General features: G+C 44.2%; 1 protein-coding gene and 1 long non-coding RNA gene across 5 annotated transcripts in view; one reads left to right on the forward strand and one right to left on the reverse strand.

Annotated features, from left to right (window-relative positions):
* The window catches only part of LOC147754158 (uncharacterized), a 50,254-nt gene extending 34,018 nt beyond the window's left edge, over nt 1–16,236 (forward strand). For 3 of the 4 annotated variants that reach the window (XR_015316417.1, XR_015316418.1, XR_015316419.1), the window contains one exon: nt 1,761–5,256. Coding sequence is in view for 1 of the 4 variants with exons in the window: in XM_086974093.1 (XP_086830219.1) it covers nt 9,859–9,996; nt 10,478–10,563 (224 nt within the window). In the remaining 3 variants the exon portion in view is untranslated. Of the gene's footprint in view, nt 1–1,760; nt 5,257–9,858; nt 9,997–10,477; nt 10,956–14,336 lie in introns of those variants that run through there. The other variant, XM_086974093.1, reaches the window with a different exon arrangement.
* Nucleotides 15,144–19,947, reverse strand: LOC147754159 (uncharacterized). Its single transcript, XR_015316420.1, has 3 exons — nt 19,686–19,947; nt 16,607–16,667; nt 15,144–15,280 (listed from the first exon to the last, which is right to left on the reverse strand). It is a non-coding gene; the product is annotated as an uncharacterized LOC147754159 (long non-coding RNA).
* Between the last annotated feature and the right edge of the window lie 2,585 nt (nt 19,948–22,532).

Consider the following 22,532-nt stretch of genomic DNA (forward strand, 5'->3'; position numbering starts at 1 on the left):
GTGTGCAGGTCAACAAAAAACAAACAAAACTTATTGGTAGTAGGTAGTTGTGTTGTTCTTGCCGCTCATTGGGTGCTTCCATCGCCGCATCTTCTTCTACAATGAGAACATAAGAGGGGTCCGGCAGTCACTAATCAGCTGCTGACGATCAATAGCCGAAGTTGAGGGTCGGACGATAAGAATACGACCGGCCATTTGATAAGCGCGCAGGGCGTAATTGCTAAATGACATTGTTGTTGCTTGGCCACTGGTCAGAACGATTGGCTCCGTTAGACCAAAGTCCCATATCTTGTACCTGACAAAATCGCCGGAGTGACCGCATCGTTCGTTAGCACTAATGGCCAACAATACCTAGCGAACCGCCACACTCGCCCGCCGTTCGCTCACCCATTTACGTCAACTCGAAAATAGAATATCGGCTAACAGCTACGGCATCGAAGCTAGCGGAAATCATTTAAGTATCATTAACGTACGACAGTACGTAGTGATGGAGGGCGACGCGCCGTCATCAGTGACCTAACCATCATCGTGGAACAGGATCTATTTGACTGTTCAGCAATGGCAGGCAAAGAGCTCGAGCCTGTTTTTCAGCCTCGGAACACTGGTCAGCCTTTAATGCCTAACTCAGAAAATGCTATTTCAGCCCTTAACCGCAACATTCGCTATAGTCGTTACATGAAACGCTTGTTTCCCGAGTGGCACTATAAAAAAATATGGTGTGTTCAATTCGAATTCTGAGGTCGAACAACACCAGTGTTGTCGTTCGCTCGTTAGCTATGATTGAAGAATACAATTAGATCAGATATTACTTCAGCCGTGTATCGGATCGGTCACACGGATCTGACATTTCATTGAGTCGTCTCTGATCGGTGAGAGAAATAGAGCAAAATTGGTTTTATTTGCTGTTTGTCTCTGGTAGGCGCGTGTCTGAGAATGCTACATATACGGTTAAGTTTTCCTTCTATTAACATGAGAGCAAAATGATTGCGACACAATTAGACGGACGCGTTTCATCGTGCCTGGAGATAAATCATCGGTAAATAACGACATATGCAAGAACTGCTGTAGAGAAATAAATATCGTGAGTTTCGAACAGCTAAGCAAACGTACGGAAAATGCCCCGACTAGATAATTTTCTGTCGAAAACGTTAGACGGTTCGGGCGGACTTAATATACTGTTCCTAATGATGTCATAGGAGTATGCAGAAAAAAAAGAGAAATCGGCAACGTTAACTTCATCGTTATCACCGTCAATCGGCCGATTGTCTCAGAACAACCGATGAAATGTGACCGAAAGGATCTTCTCGAAAGACGCGAGACAGCGACTCCCACATTTACTCCGCTTGAGGCATTGGGCCTTAAGCTGGCCACTGCCGTCGAAGTATATAACTACAGCCAAAGAAAACGTGCACATTTCGAACGTGTTCGTTAAACATATAACTCGTATTTTTCTAGACTGTGATAAAGGAATGATGATCAGCGGACAAGATCTTCTTCCCCTTCACCTACTAACAACGGAACAGCCAATCAAGTAGTACTATTGGACAAAAGTAAGAGGTGTGAAATATTGTCACCTTGACTATAACTACTGAATGCTTATTATAAATGACAGAGAGCTAGTATACTCACAACGTCTGGCGTAAGTACTAGAACGCCCGCTGTTATGACGCATGTTGTTTTAGCAAGTAAAGCTTCTATTTGTCGTTCTGCTGAGGATGACTAATCTCGATTCGTTTGATTTCCATGTCGTCCGCAACCAGATGTAAAGATGCCCATTGACTACGGGGCCAACGTCACTCCAACGGAACGGACGGTGTTCACAGACGCCGATCAGCCGATGGTCTCGTTTGCCAGTGTCTTCCTACTTCGTTGCTTATCGAATAGATTACTATAGGATACGTATAGGCATGGGAATTCTGATAGATAATACTAGCGAGCAGGGCGGGGGGTAAGTGTCGACTGATAGACAACATCAATGTACAAAGACAGAATCGAATGAGGGAAATAAGAACGATATGTCTTACTGGCCATAAAAACAATTCAAGCAAAATTTATTATCGTGGTTGTTGTTGTTGTTGTTTGGTGCTCGTCGGTCGCTGTCGTTTGGCCGATAACTGCGTTGTTACACGCTGACGACAAACACGTCACTATATGGTTTGTCGTTTATTAGAATGAAGGTTTTCAGCTCCATTTCGCAGCGCTGATAGGGCACCAGCAGGAGTAGATCAAGTAACGTCAGCGACCGAACGGAGTGAAGTGAAAAATCCGACCGCCGCCATATTTGTCTACGCTAACAGAAGCAACGACTTGAAGTAAGTTTATCGCTCTCCATCGGCTTGTCATCACACCGTCACGCTGCCGCTGCCGCCACTGGTCGAGTTTTTTTTTTTTTTCGTTGGATCTAGCTCAATTTTGCACGGCTACGTTCTCAATCGTTCGACGTCGCTTCTCATCAGAAGTGTAGAGGGCTGCAGGCGACAGAGCATTAACTACGCCGGCCGCTTCTTGCCACTCAGTTGCTAATACGTACTTAGGCCCAGTCGCTGAGGTATTCACTAACGACGGAGAATAAAGGGAGGGCAGAAGAATAAAGGCGGCAGTTGTCACAGCCGTACACAACAGATTAACAACAACAACAACAACACTATTAACAAACCAACAATGTGATTGTGCTATTTTCCTTGCTATCGCTATAATCGTTGTTATCGGCTTTATCGTTATTGTTATCGGTGTCGTTGTTGTTTGTCTACTTAACAATAGCAATCCTACAACGGGCGGTGCTGTACCGTTGCATTATCGCCGCTTTTATCGCTTTCGGCTTACCCACAAAGGCGTCATGATAATAAAACACTAAACTAAAAACGGACCAGAAGAACTAGCGAAACATAGGGAGGAGCGCAGGTCCTGGAAAGGCTCTATTTACTTAATAATAATAGTCAGTTTCTAACTAAATTCTATGTCAAATACATCTTAACTTGACAGATTTTGATGAGGTTTGTAAACAGCTTAAAGGCGCGATCAAAATACATAGTCTTTGCAATCCATCAATCATAGACGCGTTATCGCTAGGTGCTGGAAGACGATCTGGAAAAATCATTTTACAGTAAACTCATTCTGATAGTTGACTATCGAGGCCGATGTCAAACAACTGGATTCAAAATTGCCGCCAAGATCTAGACGTCGAAGCGGGCCCAATGATTATCGTATTATGGTAAACGCACTGTTACGGAGGCGTGAAGCTGACGACAAACTTGGGTTAGTCCAATAACGGCTTTCGTTTCTTGTCAGCTATAGAGCGCTGGATTAGGCCGGCTCTTATGAGCAACAGACATCACGCAAGGATTACGTGAGCCGACGTGGTCAGAGAGATTGCCAGCTCGTATTTATCAGTGCGGCTACTTTGCGATTTCATGGAACAATTACGTAGATTTTATACCGTAATGCTACAGTTAGTCGGTGGCGTAGCAAAGCGCTTCTGTTCAACTGATTCGATCGAAAAGTTCAGTAAAGGGTACCTCGATCAATCCGTATGTTACGCAGTAAGTTACGAATAGACCGTGAGTGCTTGTGCGCTAAAGGTGCGCATGTCCTACTATCCGGTAACATGCGTAGTTGCGTAATTCTGGTCATCGAATCGTTTAGCTATCTTACTTAAGAAGCCTAATAAGGCCATTTTTTTGGCAAAAATTGGCACCTGCAATAACAACGAACACAATAGTAATAATATCGTTAAGAGACAAGAACGATTCAGGATTTATGCAATGCTCCGATCTACTGATAAGGAGTTCAACGATTCTGTCTATGTGGCAAAGAAAACACCCCAAACAGCGGGGTCACACGACTTGTTATAATGCCCCAATAGGTGAAGTGGAAATGGCCGGATTCCTTCAAGCTGGACTAGAAGATCAGTAAGACGGACTGGATTAAGCTACAGAATTGACGAACGTATAGGCGAAGCAATCGAGTGACAAAAGCTCTATTATTTACTTCAAAGTTTACTATAGATGTGCGTATTTCTATGCTTCCCCTATTGATCACTCACCGAATTATGTCATATCTTCCCCGTTCTTCAGACTGAGGAAAATTCGATTTGTCTCACGATGGGCAAATAGTTTTGCGGTAGTGATTCTCACGTAGTAAAATTTACGATGCTGGTAATTGATCTACGGCAATAACTTGAAGGTGAGTGATTTGAAATTGGATTAGCGTCTATTACGAATGTGCTAGTAGACCATAATTATATGAACGTGAAAGACGCCAGCTAGGCGTCAGGTCGTACGATGCGCTCCGCACGAAAGAAGCACACGGAAAAAACATGTACAGCACCGGCTATACGAAATAAAACGTTACGCTTGACGCTGCCTCCGCGGTTAGTTCATAACCACGACAGAGATCATTGCTATCTGGTGTTAACCTGTTACACAGCCCCAAGCTATTCTGGTACGCATAGAAGGAGGAAAGCGGCATCGCGATACGGCCGAATACGCGAGATAAAGGTCGAATTAAACCGTTGTCTCGAAATGCACAAAAAAGAACTCGACCCTTCCACTGATAAAAGCTCCATTGAAATAACGGACGGATCACTAAAGTATAATGGTTTTTTTTTCTTCAACAGCACCAAGAATCATCTCTATGTTTGTACGTAGTATCTAGAGTGAAGCTGTTGATTGTTGTTTGGTAACGATGGTCAAAGGTAATAATTTCTTTTCTATTGATAGCGTTACTTATCAACGATAGAGCCGCAAAAATGTTTCATAGATTCTCCCACGACCTAATATCATGTAGCTAATAGCTTTTCCATGTGTTTAAATCGTGCGTGGAAATCGATTTGGATAATTAAGCCTGAAATGATCCAGATTTTGAAACGTGTCCCACTTCCAACTGTTATTTCTAGGTTTAAAGTTACGATCAAACGTTGCTGGTGATTTACAGTAATAAGAACTCTGCTTTCTTTTTTTGCCCTACGCTGAAATTCCTCTCCGCAACAATAATTACCTCAAAATAAACTTCTATTTTCACCAATTTGTTTTCACTACTGCAACCGTTATGTTTCGACTTGCGTTGTTTTGGAGGTAGAAACAAAGCGGTATTTACAAAGAATGTGTTTGTCAACGCAACGAACCATTCGGGTAAGATCTGAACAAATAGTCTGCGCTCGGATGGGATAAACAGTTCCTTTTGTAAGTAACACCTCACTTGCGATTTCGGTAAAAAAAAAAAAAAAAAAAAGAAAAGAAAGGATAATGTACAAAATAACTATCTACCTTGAAAGCCGCTGCAATCCGCTAGTGATGATAATAACTTGTATATGCGTATGCTCGAGAAGCCATATTTGATAGAATCCAGAGACTGATCACAGTTGGATATTAATTTTATTTGTGAAACGCAAATCAGCGCAAATAACAGGCATATTTCGCTTCAGCCAGCCCCGTCGACGCAAAGAAACAGGTCTATCAGGCTACCACCAGACTCATGGCCTTTTGTGTTGGCATTCGCGAATTCTCCCACACGATCCTAGAGTAGCCAATACTCTCCAATTCGCTCCTCGATAGAGGAGCGTCTTGTCCCCCACAAATGGCTTGCCACATATGGCTACCGATCTCATTTCACATGATCGCAGTCCCCCTGGTTTGTTCATATAATCACCATATTTATTTCCCTCTTGAAGTAGCAACCCAGTGGAGATTGTGGGTGAGTTTTACAATCCTGTTTGACGACAGTTTTCCGCTAGAACGCGGGCATGGGGACGTGGACAATGGCAACGCCGAGCTGACAACGTGTGATGGTGGACTTGAAAACCAGGGATGGCCAGGAAAGGAAGAGATAGGATAGTGCAGAACAAGAGTCAGAAGCCGGTACGGGTCACTACGGTGGCACTGATTCGCTGGCTCGCTCGCCCGCTCACCGCTTACTCTCGATCGCGCCAGCCGTATAGATAGATCTGGATGCCCCTGCCAGTTCCAGCCAATAGGTTACCGGCATGACTATTGCACCCTTGCGGTTTTCTTATCGTTATTATTACCTGCATTATAATGTCTACGTCGTATCAGCATTATAGACGCGATGGCCGCAATGACGTCATCTTCAGACGATTAAAATAGAAGTCTCAAAGTAAGGCTCAGGCACGCCAATAACTGATACAAAGTAGGACAGGCGTTTCAAATCGAAAAAAACTCCCGATATGAATGCTGCATTGCAGTCATATGGATATTTTTGTACAACGCGTAAATTTTGTAATAATATATATTTTTTTTTAGCAGAATATGGCAAAACGTAGGGAGACGACGGTTCACGGTAGCCGCTATTACTATTTTCTCAATAATTACTCTGTGGCATTTTTCGGCAGTTGTTAACCAAGTGCGTAGTTAGAAGACGTACACGGATCGCAACGGCTAATAAATTTAATATTCAAAATACCAAATGTTTAGATAAGGCCACCTACAGGAACCGCAAGTTTGGTAGAAGAAGGTATATTGCATGGATAGTAAAATAGGTATTATATGTGGATCAGCCATCTTCGATGTAGGGAAGTAGGCCTTCCCTTCGAAGATCAATAGATAATCCTAGCTGTGGACCTATTCTACTGGCCAACTAGTCACTCGCTTGCGCACTATCGTCCCCGCGGTATATATATTATACCACACTACTTTGGGCGTAGCCTGGTCGTCGGCAAGTACTTGTGGACACATGCGGAAGCTGAGCACACACATAACAGCTATAGCTTTTCGTCCGTGTCATCTAACGATGGGGGAGTCCTTGCGCCAAATCGTATTGCCTCATTTCCCAACTCCCTCCTGTAACACCCATCATCGATGGCACTGACAAGCGAGCGCCTCATGCCATCCTATGTTACCCCTAGACTGCCCTCATCTCTTACCCTCCGACTGATCAGTTGTTATTGTTGCTTCGTCGTCTTCATCCTGTTTTGTTCGTTTTTTTTATTCATTTATCCTTCTGACGGTGGAATTAATAGATTTTTGGAACGGACATGGCTGTGTCCGAATCGCATTTTCGGCCGAGCATCTCCTCAGCAGGGGGAGTTGACCCTTGCAGGAGAGGATGTTTTAATGGAACACGACGCGAGTTCGAACAATGAATTCATTCATTCAATTTGTAGTTTGAGACATGAAACGACTCGTCGTTCGTACGTGCCTTGTTAAGAAGCACTGGGGTCTGTGTCACCAACGTCAAAAAATCAATAGCTCAATCACCGTATACACTATAATAGATATTTGGCTAAGCCGCTACCGAACTGACCATTTATAACTAGAAGTAATCTGGCATATTCACAATGTTTTCAACTCGGAATCACAGGGCAGCGGTGGAAACCAATTTACCCACCATCATGGGTTGAGTGAGTGATAAATGCGGATGTAACACTGGATGACCTCAAGCCGCGATACGTCGAGAGAGAGTTGAAAGGATAGGTCCGAAGGAGGAGACAGCATACAGCAAGAAGGCTGAGTTCAAGCACATATTTACTGCTTAGTTAATTAAATTAATGTAACATTCTATAACAAACACACAAGGAAGGATTAATTTTATGAACGGAAACAGCTAACTTCTACAAATGAGCCGGTCAAGGAGATTTAGCCTCAACTTCTGGATAGGCGTAAACATTCGAATCAAGCTGGAAAAAGGAAAATAAACATGAAGAGAAAAAGAAAACCAGTGAACAGTCGCCCTGAAAGGACATCAAAAACATCAAAGAAAAAGAGAAATAACATGGCAAATCGTATGTAGGAATCGCTACTGACGTGAAGGTAGTCAGCAAGGAAAGCTCGTCGACCTAAATTGAGATGGATCCTTCTATTTTCTCTAGCACTGCTACTGCCGCCGACTACCGCTCCTAATTTCATCGACAGTGAACTCGACCTGTGCGACATGTCACTCACAATAGGGTGCCTACGGAACGCCATAGGCACTCCGTTGTGAGTAGCTTCAGAGTAGAAAGGCCACACAGCCACAGCATAGTCGAGCACGAAAGACCGGAGAAGCGACCTGGAAGACGACAGGCAACCTATGAAAAGGTCACACCCGCGGGAATTCAAACTGTCTATTTGTGTACACTTTGTCCAACACTGCGCCACACAACACGTTAGCACAATATCTGGATGACAGTTACTAACCAATTTATTCTTCAACCAAATATAGTGCAGGAAGGAATATCTATGCTGAGACGGTTAACACAGATAAAATGAGGACGTGTTTTGTCACCTGACGCAGACCGCCGTTTTGATGGCAGAGGGTAAAAATGAAGGTTAAAAGAAAAACAGATTATCAAGCCAGTAATGGTAAGGATCTATAATGACAATCATAATAATAATAATAATAAAAAAAAAAAATGATGTGTACGTGCACCGGACCACGAGTACAAAGTGAAGAAAATTTAGAAGATCAATATCGATCAATTTCGACCTGTATGGGTACAGGCTTTGTTGATAAGCACGTTTTCGAGTCCGCCAAGTTTTACTCTTACTTAATATTACCGCTGGCTCTAACTATTACTCAGAGTCACTTTCTTCTTAGCTCATACCTGCGAGAGGTAATTCAATTCTCTAGGCCTTCTCAAAGGGTTTCTTTTGCGATTTGGTTTGATTCGTAGGTTATGTGTTCGCCTTGTTTAATCCGAGATTTAATTCCGAGTGATGAGTTACTAATAAACATAAGGCTTGGATGATCGGTTGTATGATGAACACAATGATGAGGGGACCACATGTGTTTTTTACTAGATCTCAGCAACGACCAGGCAGACGTTATTCTCTGTAGACGTGAGGGCGGTCAATAGTCAGTCGTCCCAAACAGTTGTCCCGTCTAGCCGTGCCTATTGCCAAAAGAGGGCCTCTTCGTCCTGAATAGGCTATTGGCAGTGGGCAGAAGGGTGTGAAAGGGAGAAAGGGTATCTACTTAGAGTACTGCGGACCACATCGATGGATAATCATACAACTATTATACATATCTACGCCTATATATATATATGCAACTGTGGAAGAGGGTGGAACGTATATAAACATAGACCGTAAAGTTGTGAGGATCGGCTGTTGTAACTATTGAGGAAGCTGATTCATTACACGGATGCACCAAGAGCTATCGAAAAGCCCACCTTCTAGTAATTCGCTCGCCAGTGCACGAACGGCATCGCAAAGGTGTCGGACATCTGATAGAATGACTCTATGTTTTAAGTTTTACATCCGGTATCGCCGTTAGCCATTCCATCAGACAGATGGAATGACTCAGACGACGAATACAGATGCGGGATACACACAGACACACACACATATATATATGTATATATATATATATATATATATATATATATATATATATATAGCAGCTGGGTTGTGATTGTGACCCAGCTTAAACAGTGGATTACTATACTGTCCAATGATAACAACATCCTGGTAAGTAAAGCTTTCGAAGTACGGAATCAATAATAAACTTGCATGTAGCATATAAATGTTTTCTTCGCATAGACTTAGAGGCTCTTTTCTTAGTATATTATAGATTTAGCCTTCTATATAGAGAGTTTTAAATGAAGTTTCGCCAAATTAAAGCTTAATGATTTAATGTAAAGACGATACCAACATAACGCGAGTGTTATAAAGATCGACTAGAAATCGCTAAAAACATGCTCAGTGATCCTCACACCCCAAGATCTCCAATCTACCCCTATCCTTGAAGCTGTTACTGCTCAACGATATCTCTACATATAAAAATCTCGTCGCTCTTATAGTTGACCGCTAAAATGGCTCACAGCAACTTCGTCGACAAACTATTGGTGCTGGCTGGCACACTTTGGCTGGCCCAGTTGAGCGTTCTCCCGTGACGTTGCGACGCTTTTTTGCTGATTAATTTCAGAGAAAAGCGAGATACCGACAAAGGCTCCATATTTCGAATGTTACCGGCGCTTATTACAGACAGCTGCTGCAAATGAACTACAGTTGACCACGTCATTGGTACCCACCGTGGATTGGCCAGACCACAAAGTCAGTAAATGTATGTACACGACGACAACAACAACAACAACATCATAAACATAGAATACGGGTGTGCTTTTTTGTGCCTGCAGTGTTGCAGAAACCGAACGCTGTCTGAGTCCGTATTTTTATGCGACGCGTCTAGCGCAATGACCTAGCTTAAGTTGCCTAAACAACATTCGAAGGATTAAAAGCAGTAGGACGTACAGGTCGACAAACCTACGCTGTTGTTTCAGCAATACGACGCAGGTCGTTGCTACAGCCTATCTCAGTCAATTCAATTTTGTAATCGAATTAGTATAGCTATGGTTACAAATCGTTGGAAGACATGACACAATAGAAGCAACACTCCCTTTCTCCCGTGACGCCTTCTTCGAAGCAGTCTGACAATTAGTCTGCCGCTGTGCCTTCGCTTTCACTACTATAACTGCCTGAGTCATCTTTCAAATAAGCGAGCACGTTTCGTTAATAATATCGAACCTCTTTGACCTCATTCGCAGCTCGTTCAGCGTCATTTATATTCCAATTTCGATTCGTTGCTACCATCAAGCCACGGACGCCAGAAGCCCCCAATCGGCAACGCTGATTGTCGCTGCTTCTACGATAAGCATGGTCAGCAACGCTCCGCCGTCATCGTTGCAATCAACAGCGTTGTGGCTGAAAATACCATCGACAGACACGCGGAGCATCGACCGAACGATTAGAGTTTGGTTCGATCTGATCTGCAACCCAGTCCGCCTGTCGGAGTGTGGCCGTGTGTCTGTGTTTGCGCGTCGTGTATCGAGCGGTCTGGTTCGGTCCGTCGGTCTGTCTCCGTATTAGACGACTGCGAATGGCACGAGGCAAGACGGACGGAAATCGCGCCTCGAACCAAACTAGCGATTGAAGCTGCGCCATTGACTTCAGCAGCAGAAGCAGCAATAAACATTGCCGTTCGGCGCAACCCCGCGTGCTCAGGCATACCCCATCAACCAATCGGTGAGTGATAATGATGAAACTGGTGGGAGTGCTGCCACTGCCGCCACCGCTACCGCTGCCGCCGCCGCCGCCGACGACGATGTTCTTCCGACGTCGAAGAACAGATGCAGATACCCAAGAGTCAGTCAATCTATCAGACACGATTTATTGAACATATGCTATTGATATATTCATATAAATGCTAGAAACTACTACTTTAAACAACGATAGCGAAATGATAGATATGCGTAGATCTAAAAACTGCAACGGAGCATTATTGGAATCGAGACGCACACACGAACCGACGGGGTTCAAAGAGAAGCAGAACGTTTTTTGCTTACGTTCATGTCACTCAACCGAACAGTCATCCTAGGAATACCTAGAGCCCCTTAAGTTATTCATTTATCGTTTCATATTTAAATTTCAGACTAAACCTTATGTTAGGGGTATACCTAACCATGTATATGGGGTATGTTAGTTACATAAACGTAAAGTAGAGGGCGGTCATAAGATGTTTAATGGTCGAAGAAGCATACTACACTGAATATGCGCCATTTTTATCCATGGCCTTCTCCCAGCTGTAATTCTGTCACGCGGTTTTTTGTAAAAAATTGGCACAAGTGATCTTTGTATCTCTCTGTTAAAACCAAATAAACACCATTAAAGGGCTTTGCAAAGATCGCAGCGGATGGTCGTCTGATGGTGGAAACTCTGCGCTATACGGCGAACGCAATACAATTTTCCATCTAAGTTCTCTTAATTTTTGCCCGACAGTCAAAGATGTATGTGGCCTAGCGTCGTATTGGTAGCAGACAAGGCCTTTTCTGTTCGCTGATTCCGGTGAATTCTTTCAATGGCTTCTCGTAGTAGTCTTCTTAGTTGTTGACAGTAAAGATCCGAATCAATTGTCCCTCCGGACCGCGGCAACAGCAGCTCATAATGCAAGACCCTTTTCCAATTCCAGCGAACAAATAGCACCATCTTCTTTAGCGTCAGTCCTAGCTTCACCATAGAATGTGAGGCATCTTCTTCCGTCATATTTCTGCCGTATCGCAATCTACTCTTAACCACCCGCTATCACCCGTCATAGAAATAGCTTGATTTTTACGATCGAGTAAATTCGTTCCTGTCGGTTTTGTTGGGCAGGCAAACGTCAATCTCTTTCATTTGTTTAAACTTCACTTTTCGATGGTGGCCCCTCCCGTGTCAGCCTACCAAATTTCCGCAATGATCTATTCGAATTCGTTTTCATAATCGGTTTACTAAAAAACTGAGCAAATTTCACATTTTTAGAAAGAAAGCGATAGAACTATATTTAGACTGTTTTTTTTTCTTCTTTTTTTTTTTTGTTATAATTTGACTGTAAATCAACCGCATATATTTGTCACGAACCTGGAAGGCATTAATGCCTTTACCGTAATAAAGTAGAGATTTTTCCCAACTTTTCCCTATCTTAACTCTGACTGAAGTCACTCTTAACGATTTCCGCAAACCCCCTATTGTCATATCGCAGCTTCGATACGGGCAGAGAGTGATTCGTTACTTTAAAGCTATCGAGCTAGGAAAACTATCAACACCTTTCCGTATGTTTCGCTCTACATATCAGTTACAATTAATGTTGTATTCTTTGACCGTTTTCGTCTAAACAACGGCGAACACTAGTTTTATTGGGTAAACGCATTGTAGCCCGCTAAGAAGCATTTTATTTTTATGGTCGTATCGTTGTTATTCCGTCGTCGGTGGCAATTCCGCAAGTGGCTTGGCCTCCGCTTAAATCAGCCACCCACATCTCCTGATATCCCTAACCAGCCCCCTCCTTCTCTCTCTGTTTGTCCGTCCGCACGTATCAAGAACTTCCGCGGCGATCGCTGCTATTGCTATTACGTCAACGGTGCTGGTTGTAGTCGTAGTAGCTGCAGCAGCAGCTTTACTACTACGAACGTAACTGCGCCGCGAGCATTGAGAACCGGCGTTTGTGTGCGGCCAACGCTTTGAACGAGCGCGTAACCTGATCATCTCCGGGCACCCTTTCGTTGGCCGCTCTTTGCCCTATGCCACTCTATGCTTACGTGTGTTGATGCTGCTGTTAGATGACAAGAGATCCATCGAGCGACGGGTCGCCAGCCGACCCAGCTCGGTGACAGTATTGCTGGTGTGCAGCTGGGCGACAAGCACTCGCCACTCGCGGAATAAGACCATTGCCAGCGTCATTTTTTTCCTATCGCTCCTTCTCTTCCTGTCTGCTTTTGCTGTTCACCTCGTATCGCGCTGCCTCGTGACATCCATCACAGTTTACCCGTAAAGCTCAAAGCTCTTCGCTTCTAGTTGGCCATCGGATGAACGTAACCTCATGGCCGTTCGGCCGTCGTCGTAAAAATACAAGAACCGACCATAAAACAAGCCACTCTAACTAACCACTGTGTGCCAGCGAAGTCTTTTACATAATTTCTAGCCGTTCATCTTTTCAAGTTAGTGGGACAGCAGAACGTCGGGTTTGACGAAGCGCCTTGTGACCCCTAGCGTAACAATAGTTTCAGTATTTCCTCGAGCATCGCAAGTCTAACGTAGAACCTTTCCAGGCTACTGAATGCAAACTAAACATAAAGCTTCAATTACAAATCCTGTGAGAAGTCAGGAAACGATTTGTTCGATGAGACGATCCTGTAGACTAGACGCAGCCCGCCTAGACACTTGGTATTTTAAAGAGAAAAGAGATCAAATAATCGTCATTGGCTCTGCAGCTCCCTCAAGCAGTCCTTATCTAAGGACGCCTAATCTTCTCTGCGCATAGCCAATAATCTTCTTTAATAATTTGCAATAGTAAGTATTATGCCGTTTAGTAACCGTCAACGAAGCCACTGCCCCAGTCGATTCTATTTGTGACCCTCACTTTGTTGACAAGTCGGCGTGTTTAAGACCTTATCTCCTTTTGTCGTGCGAGATCCGACACGAGCAACTGATGATTACAGGTTGTACATAACCTTATTACGTTTTACCAGTTAGCTTATGTTAGCGATTCGTGTCGTCCCGGAGCTACGGATTCTGAGACGTTCTTTGACTGAATTATATGCAAATCTTGGGTTTATCTAGTACCACATAAATGTGCATTTACGATGCGTAAGCATGTTAACGAGAAGAATCTTAAGGTTAAAGTTACATACATGCGCATTTTTATCGAGAAGAACAACTAGCATTAAGATTAGCAAAGCATTATTTTATTTGTTACAGTATGTCACACAGACCAGGTAGAAATAAGTGTTCGTTCAATTCCACCACTGATTCTGGCCTGACCTCTGCTAAACGTGGCGTCTGTCGCTGCCACGCTATCAAGTCTTTGTTAGCGGCCTAACCTTTGACTCTCTGAGTAGTTGACTTGTTTGCTGCTGCCGTCTTTGTTCACAGAAAAGCCTGACCCTCGTTCGTAGTCGTAGCCTGTTTTTCTGTCTGTCTGTTTGACAGTCAGGCCTCTTGCCTGCCTGCCTGCCTGCCTGCCTAGCGCTGTGTCTGCTCACCCTCGATTGCCTGCGGCCGTCTTCTTCGGCTGACTCTCGTTTAGCCTGGACCCATCATGTGAGCTGAACGACCGTAACGGAGTAAAGAAGGAACCTAGATCCCCTCGTCGTCGTCGCCACCGCCGCCACCGCCGCCGCCGTCTTCTTCTTCTTCTTTTTCGCCTACGTCTTTTGCTGCACCGCCTCCTGGATAAAGGTTTTACAATTCTCGGCATGCGACCAACGAAGCGACGAGCAAACAGCGAAGGCTGCACAGCGCAGCGGTGGATAGTGGTGATGGTTGACGCGGGGATCCGAACAGCCTCGTCGACCTGTTAAACTCTGCATTGTGCTGAAATGCTCTGAACGTATATGACTTCCTTGCTGAGAGGCTGGTATGAGTTCCGAAACTCGCAACGGCGACGACGATGACGGGGGCGGAGGCGATAGCGGCAGCGTCGTCGTCATCATCGTCGGTCTTATAGAACGAAGGGCTCATAGAGCAGGGGGGTTGACTGCCAGGAGACTGCTTGTGAATACAGATGGTGACTGCGAGATACAGGAAGTTGAGGATATCAGAAAACGACGAGGTCGATTTTGCTGCTCGGCCGACGACCCCACAGATTCCTCCTCGCCTCCTGTCTGAATGCGAAACGCTAACACGAGGTGGATTCGCTAAGGGCGGAAAATTTTCCCGCTACGCTCCTCGTTTTTCTCCCGAGGCTTGTCAACACACACAGATACAAACGCATCTTCACGTTGGCACACGGACGTGTGAAATTTTGCCGTGAGCTTATCGTACCGCGCGAAACGCCATACGGAGACCTACTGCGTAACGATCTGCTTTAGAACACCCTAAGCGAAGAAAATATGTTATGATTAAGAGACCGTTTCTTGTTTCCTCCGATGTTGACGGCTGCAGAAATGATAGCCAACGTAAGTTTGTTCGGTTATTATATCTGCTCGTCGCTTTATTTGCTGCCAAGTGAAGCGCCCGGCTGGATAGCTGGGTCTAATTGCTTGCGATCTATAGAAATTATCAAATGGCTACGAACCTATCCCTGTCCCGTTTTAATTGCTAATCGCTCTATACATGGTTGCTGAAGCATTAAATTGTTTTCATTCACTTTCTAACACAATTTATGAATTTATTATGCTTGGAAACGGTCCGTCCCTTTGTTGTAACATATTCAGAGAAAAAAGAAGCGTGCTCAATATAACCCTTACTTACTTAGGGTCATTTTTTCGATATGACATTTTTATCCGTATATCAATATTTCATTACATAAAACAAAACTGCGACAAATGATTAATTAATACATCGATCTATATCATCAAACAGTTGAGAGTTTTAGTCAGGCGTTGTTTCACACGCTTAGCTACAAGCATGGGGCAAAGTGTGCCTAGACCCGGGTTAAAACCTGAACCATATCACCGTCCTCTAAACACGTTACTACTACATCGTCATGCGAACGGGTGTACGTGCACCTGCTGAGCATTCGGTAAAGCATTTTGAATATAGCCTAGTATTATCTAACTCGACTGATTGTTATTATCAGTGATCAGTGCCGTTCTGGCCAATGCGTCCGAGATAAAAGCCACTTTAAGCGATGACCTGATGATCGCCTGCAAAGTCAATGTTATCTAAATAATCAATCTCTGGTCAGCTGCGACGTCTGCCTCGCCGGTGAAGTCGTTGTAAAAACCGACGCTTATAGAAAACACTTTGGAAAGAAAGGAGGCAGTTTTGGATCGAGAGGAGATTAATTCAAAACTATTAATAAAATTCAATTCAAATTTCAACAGTAAAAGCTAGAAGTGCAATACTTGATTTCCGCCAGCTTGATTATAAATTAAGCGGGAGCATTTTAAAACGCTTAATTTTTCGGGAGAAGGTCTGTATAATGCACAAGGATTATTCTACAGGTGGGTGTGTCCCATTTTTTGATTGTAAATATTCAAGCGCTTTTTTTTTTCTAACCAATTTATAGTATATCTTAAGTATATTCAGATTTCGCATCTCTCTCACAGAGTACAAAAATTCTGTTTTGAATAAAAATCATTTGAGCTTTGGCTGTAGATCGGGAAGGCTTCGTCCGTACGTTTTCGACAGAGCGATGTGTTCCCAGTATAATATCTTTAATATCTAGATATACCATAGTGTACGATGATGACACTAACCGCTTTTTTATTCGCGCGTAAGAGGGCAGTCGAGTCGCCAGAACCATTGGGTAAAGGAAACCTGTCAAAGAAGAATTGTACAACAAACGCTAGCCGCATCAGTATCGACAGTGAAGCAAAGTGATTACGACAACTGGACGTACGTGTAAAATCAGTTACAAAAATAGAATGTAATCATACGGTAAAAAAAGGACGCGCGGGAGCATAAAAATTTAGCGGAAAGGCCGAAGCGGTTGGCTGGTGGGACGCAGACGAAAGCTGCTGCTGCAGCTGTTATTGCTACTGCAAACGATACAGAAGAGGCAGGTCAACAAAAAAGGTAGAGCGGGTTCAAAGCTACGAAAGAAGAGAGAGAGAGAGAGAGAGAGAGAGAGAGAGAGACGCTGCTCAGACACGCCGTACATTTTGCTGCAATCACCATCGGCGTCGCTGCCACAATGCGGCTGTGTCCACCGTATCGCTACTACGGGACAATTGCGATGCTTTGATGCCGACGACTGTCACAGAAAACCATCTCGGGATACGATGCGGTCGAGCATAACATCAGCTAATTCTAATCGCGAAAAGTCGCCCATACCCGCAGACAAGCAGCTACATACGCTCGTACATACATATACAATCAGACAACAGTAACACAGAAAAAAAAAAAGTCAAGAGTGTGCACACACGTTAGCGCCATATTTGCGCAAAATTGCGTTTTTGAATTTTACCGCTGCCATCGAATCTGCAGCGTAGTCAAAGGCGACGAAGTTAAAACGGAGAAAGACTGCGGGTCAATGATTTGGTCAGTGTCTGTAGCGCGAACCACACGCGTCACAGCACTGGCGTAGATTTCGATGGACGCGATGATGCGCAAATAATAGCAGCAGCAGCAGCAGCAGCAGCGGTAACGACGGGCAAGATTCAAAAGTTTGATCTGACTCCGAGGAAGCGGCCGAGAAGTGGAAAACGATGGAGGAGGTGAAGAAGTTGAAGGGAAAAAAGAAACAGGAACCTCGAATAATAATGCCTAGCTATCCATCTAGTTGTCCACAGTGGATTTCCATTTCTTCGGAAAAGCGTCGTCTCTCTCACGGGAGTCGTTGAGGGAGGATAAAGGAGATGGCCGCCGAAAGAGAAAGCTAGCAGGCGGTGGTTTGTCAAGGATTTGGAAACTTATTGCCTCTGGAGCGTAGGCGCCCCATGACGTAACTACATAGGTTTGTAGAGATAACTTACGTAATAGTATACTGCGTTACAAACATATCAGTGAAAAGCAGCTGTCACACGTTGATTTTGCATGTAACAAACGCTAAATGAATTATGTTAGTACACGCTAATGTCAAGTTCTAAATGTCTGTCACAGAAGCGTAGGAAACAGATGGCGACTAGTATTTTATTGCAATACTTTTCTGTTAGATCGCAATTGAACATTATGGATCATCGTTTTTGGATTGCACGGAATCCTCTATAAATGAGTTCTCGGGGACCCGGCAATCGGCTGCTAGTGCCTTCATTAGTATTGTCACTCGACAATAAGTGGCTCTCTAGCGAGTCTATGCTGAGTGAACTTCCGAAAACCAATCAGGATGTTACAAGTTTACAATTGCACTTCTTGGTGGGTGTTTCACTCTACGGCTTACTTCGATGTGGCCAGGAATCTCGGAGGCGATTCTGAAGTTAATATTCTTCACTCAAATCTATGTGGCGAGTATCCCAATATTATTTGTTATCATTTGAAATATTGTCACACCTTACATTCACTATAGGCTGGTACGCGTCCTTCCTAAAAACTAACACGTGCACCCAAATAACAGAATGCAACCTAAAAGAAATCAAGCAAGATATTTATAGATCCATAATCTATTTATCTTTAATATTTTATTACCTTTGGCAGTAGTGTTTACTCAAAAAACCTTAGCGCGTGTAGCAGTTGAATCGTCTTTGAATAAAAAAAAATAACCAAAGTTTGGTTTAAATAGCGATATCCTGGTCACAATGTTTTTACCATTACGAAAACATGGCGGCATTTGGCAACGGGGCAAAAACGTAACGGCCGACATGTACCCACTGATCGCTTTGCTCAGAGACTTTCGTATTTGTGGTACAATTGATACGGACAGGGGATATACTATGGTGGATGCATGTAAGAGCTATCGAACATGTTTAGATATACAATGTTAATATATATCCATCTGTGTGCGAATAGATTAATGTAAAAGATTAGTTGTTATTTTCTGGTTGGACTCGTTTTAGCAGCCTATAGCCATGGTCGAGCGTAAATTAATCGATAAATAAAATCTGTCATTTAAAAAATGTAAAATCTCTAAGAAGGGGGGCACACACACACACAAGATTATTTTCGATTTTTGCTTTGCTGAGCATATAGTTGGCCCTGCCAATAGTCTTCGTCAGAACTGTTTCGAGTCTTATAGCTCTATTCATGTTTTTCTTTTATTCAAAACTTAGATTGTGGCAAACATGAACCAAAAAAAAACCCAGCAGCGAGATAGCCATTAGCGATGTACAGTATGCCATCAGCATAACAGCTTTAGTTCGACCGCTTTGCATGGGGGCTTGAGACAATCGGGTTTAGATCAGAATCGCGACTTTACTACGCATTAACACTCAAAATAAATAAGGCCTGACCCTCCCGATTTAGTTCGTTTACACGTCTGATGTTTATGCATCACTCAAAAACTACCCTGTCGAGTAAAAATTATCGGCCATTGATGTAGGAGCATTGCAGAAGGACGCTGCTACGGTGGCCGTACGGATATTTCCACCCATCTTCGCGCACAAAGTTCATTCGACCGTTGTTCTCCCGTCTCGGGGTGAACAGCAGAACGAGAAGTAGTTACTATAACGAGAACCTGCATGAGGCCAGGAACGAGCCGCGATGGTAGCGGCTAAACGTTAAGAAGGAGTATCCACGATGGAGGGTGCTAACGTTGGTAGTGGTAACCGTCAACACACAGAATTCCGTCAAGAAGTCTCAAGCTGCCCACACAACCGCTCCGACTCCGCTCATCAGAATCAATATCTCATCAGCGCCGCATGGCGTTGTGCCTACCACGTTTGTCCCCCATACTTATCGTACCTATATCACATCCAGGCCGTCAGACAATCAACCACCCACGCTCCGTTAGAGTTGTCACCCCGTTCTGCCTTTCGCTTAAGCAGCAAGAAACTCACAGGCAGGCAACGATTCATACACTGGCTACTCCTACTACGACCACGAGCGCCGCCACTGTCCAGAGATAGTATCCACTCGCGCCACCGCCGGCAGCAGTAGCGGCGGCGGCGGCGGCGGCGACAGCAGCAGATAGCCTGCGACCATTCACTTTACACTTACGTACTACTCGTCTAAAAGGTCAGCATCACCATGTCTGCGACCGTATAAGTCCGTTCCGGAGCTAAAGCTCTGCACGATATTGTCCCCGCTAGGGGGCGCTGTTCGCTCGTAATATGTCTTAAGCGCGCCAGCAGCCGATTGTGGCGCCACCTTTCGAAGCGCCGCTTTTCCTGTCACAAAAGCAGCATCTACCAGCCACTTGGCTTTCTACAGCAGTGTCCGTTTTCTATCGGACCCTGCATGGCGTGCCGCCTAGCTGACTGGCTGGCTGGGTGGCTGGCTAACTGGTGAGCGAGTGGGTGAATCCCGTTCGTCAGCCGCTCCGACGACCGACGAACATTGAAGAGCCTAACGCCCCGGTCGTTTCCTTCTGGCTCTCGTCGTTGCTGCTGCTCTCAGACGGCTCCCAAAAGTTGCTGCTGTTCTACTCAGATCCCCTTCCCCCGTCGTCGTCACCGATCCCTATCTCCTCATTTCTCTCTAGCGATCCCTCCGTAGTGCTGGCATCCCTGGGTTAGGCCGGCCCCCAGCCTGGCCGCCTCGCTTCGCGTCTGTTTCTCGGCTGGCTCCTCTGCCATTGCTTGCACACCCCGATTCTCTGGTAGCGTTTTCGTGTAGCCGGTGCCGTGTACAGCTTCGTGGGGCAAGTGAGCACACGATTCAACCGTACCGCCATCTCCAACTGTTCGACTGGCCGCCACCGCCGTCTGTCTCTCCCAACTTGTCCGCCTGAAATGGACGAAACCAAGAAGAATCCAGCAGCGATCTCGGCAGAAGAAAGCCTCGATCGAGGAAAAGGAGAAAAAGACAAGCCCATGGGAAGACGACGGATAGGCGCTCGTTGCGAGTGAGCGAACGAACGACGGAAAAGGCAAAGAGCTTATGAGGCTTCCCGCTGTCGTATATAGTCTGAGCGTCGGATCAATGGGCGCGAGCAGTAGGCAGCTCGGGGGACGATGAGAATTTCAATTCCGCCAATTTCGCAGATTGGAACGATTTACCCACGCCTTCCAGCTCCTTTCCAAGCCCCATGCGATCCCTTGCTGCCCCTCTTGCCCATGAACGTTCGTTCCTTCATCTTCTTCGCCTCTGTTTTGCTCGCGATGTTATTTCCCAACGTTCCCATCCCCCTCGAAAGCGAAAAACTCGCTAAGGATGAGAAAACGGGCTTCCTCCTTTTCCAATGCTTTCTGACGCTCACGCAGCCACAGTAAAGCACATATTTTTTCTTTTTGGATTCTCTGATTTTCTTTAATGCGGCAACAGTCATTACTCTTCGATTTGGCTTTTTTTTGCTACCGTTTCTGGCTACAGTCATGATGCTCAACGACGCGAAGGTGGTTATAGCCAAACAGACCTTTGTAATACGACACATGGCCTGTTTTTTCTCTCGCTCGCTCTCTCTCTCCCTCTCTCTCTGTCTTACCACTGTGTAGCTTCTGTGTAGAGCTCTGGTACCGCTTTGTCTAACAGCTTTACGTCGTCATTGGATCGTTTACTACTGACTTGAGGCTTGAACTCTGAAGTTTCCAAGCAGCTGTTGACGTTGGACTCATATCGGCGGAAATGTTTCTATAGGACGATATTTTTACTTTCAGACTGTTCCACAGTCGAGGAAAACGATCGATGTCTGCTCCGTTTAGTCCTGTAACGGTTCAAAGGCTATTTATAAGAAGCGAAGGGAATGTTCATGCCTCATCAAGGCAGCGGATGAAACAAAAACAACCTAACACTACAACGATGCGATAATAATATATATATATATATATATATATTAATGACATAAAATAAAAGCCTAAGATAACAGAGGCTGGCGTTGAACGCATATATATATATATATATATATGTACCTCTAGTTTTTAGCTTACGATTTTAGCTTATTTGTTATAATGTTTGGAGTCTACCTTGAGACATTTTTATTGAAGTGCAGTCTGCGCGTAATAAAGAAGTGTTATTATTATTATTATCTAAGGCGTTTTGAAGTCATTTGAAGACAATTCGTGAGCTAATTCAGTTTGGCATCTAAAACTATTGGTGATATATCCGTCCGCTAATAACAAGCTTGCATAATCGGGGACGACGCGGACACTTGATTTTAATAATTGACCTTCATCTATCGATGGCATATATTTACTTCAATATATAAGGACGTTAACCTTGACGATTCGTTGAGAGATCATCACAGATTATTTCTAATACCCTTCATTAGATCATTCACTTATTGAATTTTCTTTCTTATATATATATATATATTTGGCATGTACGTAGAGTAACGGAGGCATTACCTCGCTGTCATGGTTTTCTTCTTATTTAAACACTAACATAACTTTTTGTGGAAGTCGCTGTTACTCGTTATAATTATTATTATTATTATTATTTATCTGCTGCAATACATCAGTTTGATGGATGTTTTGACTATGTTCGGCTATGGCTTAATTTTATGGCACTTCGCCATCAACTGCTTGATGGAGAAGCATAGAATCAATTTTTGCTTTGGAATTGGCAAAATTGATGGAATGTATCAAGACGCTGCTTTTACACGACGTTTGGCACACGCTTAGAGCGAACTTAGTTTTTCAATTAAATTAAGGT

The sequence above is a fragment of the Varroa destructor genome, unplaced genomic scaffold (genome assembly GCF_002443255.2).
Source record: "Varroa destructor unplaced genomic scaffold, Vdes_3.0 BEIS01000007.1, whole genome shotgun sequence".
Lineage (NCBI taxonomy): Eukaryota > Metazoa > Arthropoda > Arachnida > Mesostigmata > Varroidae > Varroa > Varroa destructor.